The sequence below is a fragment of the Palaemon carinicauda genome, unplaced genomic scaffold (genome assembly GCF_036898095.1).
Source record: "Palaemon carinicauda isolate YSFRI2023 unplaced genomic scaffold, ASM3689809v2 scaffold2468, whole genome shotgun sequence".
Lineage (NCBI taxonomy): Eukaryota > Metazoa > Arthropoda > Malacostraca > Decapoda > Palaemonidae > Palaemon > Palaemon carinicauda.
This window is the reverse complement of record NW_027170105.1, coordinates 15,001-20,000: the sequence shown is the minus strand read 5'-3', so window position 1 is coordinate 20,000 and position 5,000 is coordinate 15,001. Positions and strand designations below refer to the sequence as shown.

Below are 5,000 nucleotides of genomic sequence, written 5' to 3'. Positions count from 1 at the left end.
ACGATGTTGCAAAAATTAAACAGGCAATGATGTTAGTCAACGTAGACGTAGGGGATGCTCACCCTACCTTAAACGGTAAGGCCTTTGAAAAAATTACCACTTTGAACGAATGTCAAGAAATTATACAGAAAAACGAGACCGGTAGGAATAAACATTACCCTAAAGATTATCAAAATAACCAGCCCCCTGGCAAGTCAAATGAAGAAAGAAGAGGAAATTATAATGAAACATATAAATCTAGAGGGAATTATCCTCATAAGGGAGCTAGACCAAAGAATAGGTATTGCCAGTATTGTCAAAGAGGAGGTCACACAGACCAAGAATGTTGGTACCAAGGTAAGAAACATAATAAACCCTCCGAAAATACTCCTCAGGTACAGGCAAGGGATAACTCAAACCCTACTAATTACTCCGAAGAAAAACAAGGTAACAGAAAGTGACTAGAAGAGCAGGATAGGAGTCCAGGAAATAGGGAAACCAAAGAATGGAAGGATGTTGCAGGTAGCGGAGGTACATCCACGTTGCCAGCAACATATTTATCCTTCCGACAGCAATCATTACCCAAGACAAATATCAAGATAGAAGGTAAAGAATGTCTTAGTTTGTTAGATTCAGGAAGTACTGTAAATCTCATAGGGCTCCATACCTTAACTGATTATTTGAATATACCTGTTTCTGCAATTAGGAGTGAGGATACATTAATTCAGGGGATAACTGGCAATCAGCTTAACAATGTAGGAGCCATAGATTTAAACATTGAATTGCTAGAGAAGAAGTGTCAAGTGCCATTTTTGGTTTTGCAAGAAGTAGCATTTCCCGCTCGAGCTTTGATTTCTTTTGCAACAATGCAAGATTTTGGCATAGTTTTTGATTGTCAAGACAGAAGATTAGTTCTAAAGGGAAATAATCAGGAAGTCTGTTTCCAACTTGTTGATGACAAGTCCACTACAAATTTGGCCAATTTGCAGGGGACCGCTTCGATAGTTGAAACACACTCCGGTTCAGAAAGAGAAAGGGAAATCAAAGTAAAATCAGAAGAAAGGGAGAAAGAAGAGAATTTAGCAATTGCACCTAGAAAGGGAGAAATTACTTCTTGTAAAGGCAGCACACATACTAAGGATGAAAATGTCGACAGAGAATCTGAGAGAATAGATAAAAGGGAATTCCAAGAAGTTTTGCTGCTAGGCACATTGAATTCACAAGAATTAAGACACTTAAGAGAAACAGAATCTCAAAAAGGAGGAGATGAAGATTCATGTTTTTGTACTCAAGTACAAACTGGGGAAATAAGTCTGATCAGCACAGCAGATGCAAACAAAATAAGATTTAGGCTAGCTAGAGATGTAGTACTACTGCCCAATACTCTTACTAGAGTATATTTGATAACCCGCCTACACACTAATAATGATGTAATCTTGACCCCAGAAGGATTACCAGAATATGTCAGAATGGATAACTCATTAGTTCAGATGGAGGGATTAGCCTGTACTACTTATGTCATGAATTATTCTGATAAAAGACTCCATTTGTTAGCGGGTACAGAATTTTGTACAGGAATAGAAGTTACACACAAAATGATTCCGTTAGAGGAGGAAGCATTCTTTACCATAGGAAACATTGATGCAGGAATAGATAGGGAGATAGATAACACCGATTTTCCTGAGTACCGTAAAAGGTTAATAGAAACCTTAAATAAATATAGGCAGGGCATAGCAATTACAGGTGATAGGTTAGGTAGGACTGAGGTGTTAAGACATAAGATAGTCCTAGATGATGGAGCCAAACCCTTTTTCATACCTAATTATAAATTACCTATCAGCCAACGTCCAATAGTAGATAAAATGATAGAAGAAATGAAAGAAGAAGGAGTGGTCATACCCTCTAAATCACCTTATAATTCTCCCATGTTGTTGATTCCAAAGAAAGATGGAAGTTACAGATTAGTGATTGATTATCGCAAGTTGAATGCGAACACAGTTCCTGATAGGATGCCCATGCCTGTAATAAATGATGTATTGGCTCAGTTAGGAGGAGCAAAGATCTTCTCATCCTTAGATCTACTAAGTGGATATTGGCAAGTACCTTTAGACGAAGAATCAAAGCCATTAACTGCCTTCAGCACACATAAAGAACACTTAGAATTTCAGGTAATGCCATTTGGGTTAACATCAGCTCCATTGACTTTTGTAAGGTTAATGTTACAGATCTTAGGAGACATAGAGAATGTGTCAGTCTATTTAGATGATGTCATTATATTTAGCAAAGATATAGAGAGCCATTTCGGAACCATAGAAATCGTTTTAGAACGACTAAGACTGGCAGGATTAAAGATAAAGGTTAAGAAATGTCAATTCTTGAGGAAATCATTAGAATATTTAGGACATGTGATCAGTGCTGATGGATTGCGCATGCAGGAAGGAAAAATAAAGGCGATTGTGGAATATCCTGCTCCACAAAATTTGAAAGGTGTAAGAAGATTTTTAGGGATGATAGGATACTATAGACCATTTGTCAAAAATTTTGCTACTATAGCTAAACCATTGACAGAATTAACTAAGAAGGATGTAGAGTTTGAATGGAAAGCAGAGCAAGAGGAGGCTTTTCAAAAGTTGAAGGAGAAATTAATCCAAGATCCTATCTTAGTGTATCCAGACTTTAGCAAGCAATTTTACTTAGCATGTGATGCTTCGAATACAGGAATAGGAGCGGTTTTGTTACAGAAGGCAAAAACCCGAATGAGGGTAGTATATTATGCAAGTAGAGTCCTGAATGCGGCCGAACGAAATTACAATACCACAGAAAAGGAATGTTTAGCCATTTATTGGGCACTGAGAAAGTTTCGGCACATTTTGTTAGGACACAAAGTAAATGTACTTACTGACCATAAACCCATCTGTGACCTATTTAAGAAAAGAGCTTTCACTAATAACTTAAAGTTTAATCGATGGTTTATTAGTGTGCTAGAGTTTGCTCCAGAATTTAGATACATTCCAGGTAAGTTTAATACTTTAGCAGATGGATTATCTAGAGCACAAGAGGATACTGAAAGAATTATCACAACTAACACCTTTTGTTTCAGCTGTCAGGTCGTAGACTTAGATTTGGAGAGAGTTAAAATAGAACAAGAGAAACAAGAAAGTATCAGGAAAATAATAGGAGATTTGCTACAAGATGAAACCTCTAGGTCAGATTTTGAATTAATAAATGGGATATTATATAAGAAGGCTAAGGATAGGAGTGCTTGCTCTAGACTATATGTGCCTGACACCCTGACTAAAGAAGTATTAACTCTAACACATACCCACAAGTTGGCAGGACATCCAGGAATCAAAAAGACTCTGAGAACAATAAATAGAAATTATTTTTGGCCTAAGTGCAGCGAAGAAGCAAAGCAATTTGTAAATGAATGTCAAACTTGTAATAGGCATAAAGGTCATGTAAATGTCAGAGCTCCTTTAGAAAAATATCCTAGTAATTTAAACCCTTTTGAGGTAGTTCAGATGGATCATATAGGACCCTTTCCAAAAAACTTTGAGAGGAAATAAATATATACTGGTATTCATTGATTATTTGACTCGGTATTTAGAAATTGTCCCAGTCAGAGATAGAACTGCAGTTTCTGTTGCAGAAGCTTTAAAGACCAGAATACTCACAAGACATTCGTGTCCGGAGGTACTTTTGTCGGACAATGCACCCGAATTCACCAGTGAGGTAATGAAAAAGCTTTGTGAATTTTTTGGGATAAAGAAATGCGAGATAACCCCTTATAAGCCGAGTTCAAATGGGACAGTGGAAAGGGCCAATAAGAAGATACTGGATGTACTGCGAACTATCATTAGTCCAACTACAGAAGATTGGGACCTAGCGCTAGAGGACGTTCAGTTTACTTTGAATAACACAGTAAATGAGACAGTAGGAGAAACCCCACACTTTTTGCTTTATGGTTATCAGAAAAGACTGCCAAACTCATTGTTAGATGACGCAAAACCTCCTAGGCACACATATGATTACCAGGACTATATAGCTTGGAAACTGCAAAGAACCTTTCAAATAATAAGACAAACCAGACAATCTTTAGAAAAGGGCCAACAGGTAAATAAGAAATACTATGACACAACTAGTTCCATGACTGACCTGAAGATAGGCTCCCAAGTATATATAAAGGTACATGTAAAGGAAGGACCAAATGAAAAGGTATCTCCCAAATTTGAAGGTCCTTATAGAGTGTTAGAAAGGGAAAGGAATAATAAATTTAAGCTGATACATGAACAGAATTTAGATGTAAGGTATGCCCATTGGAATCATATGAAGGTTGTAAAAACTAATCCATGGTCCTCTCAACTTCTACAGGAAGTGGTGGAAAAACTTCCTTCTGATCCTACCCCTGGTGGTCGGTATCACTTGCGAAATAGACATTAAAAGTGGGGCCTTGATACAAAATCATGGAAAAGGTGAACTGTTAACAGATTTTGCTGTAGTAAAAATTAATGTCAATTCAATATTAGAAAGGGAAGAACATTTGAACCAGTTAGATAAAGAACTACGGAAGTGCATACTAACCCATAGTGATTCTGCCTTTGTAGAAGTATTAAGAAATTTACAGGGTAAAATTGAAGACATTGTCAGGCCTCAAAGAAACAAGAGATCTTTATTACCTTTTGTAGGTAGTGCATTTAGTGCTTTGTTTGGAGTGGCTACAGAAAACGATGTAAGAGGTTTGACTGATCGTGTAGAACTAATCGAGAAATGGGCTAATCAGAAGGGTAATCTTATAAGTACTCTGATAGAAAATAATAATAAGAATGTAGAGAACATAAAAAAGATGGTGGAATTTATTAATCAAGTTAACGTGAATGTTTCTAATAAAATAGATGACGTAGAACAAGTGTTTAAGTTGATTCATGAAGTAGAAATCGAGATTGGTGATCACAAGGAATCTGTGAACGGACTAATAAATGCACAAAAGGGAATACTCAGCCCTGCTATCATTTCTCCAAAAA

General features: G+C 36.8%; 1 protein-coding gene across 1 annotated transcript in view; it reads left to right on the top strand.

Moving 5' to 3' along the window:
• LOC137636185 (uncharacterized) overlaps nt 1–5,000 on the top strand; it is a gene marked incomplete at its 3' end in the record, with an annotated part of 6,722 nt that overhangs the window by 1,616 nt on the left and 106 nt on the right. The window contains exon 2 of the mRNA XM_068368590.1: nt 4,351–5,000. This exon is cut by the window's right edge and continues 106 nt beyond it. Coding sequence (XP_068224691.1) covers nt 4,351–5,000 — 650 coding nt within the window. The remainder of the gene's footprint in view (nt 1–4,350) is intronic.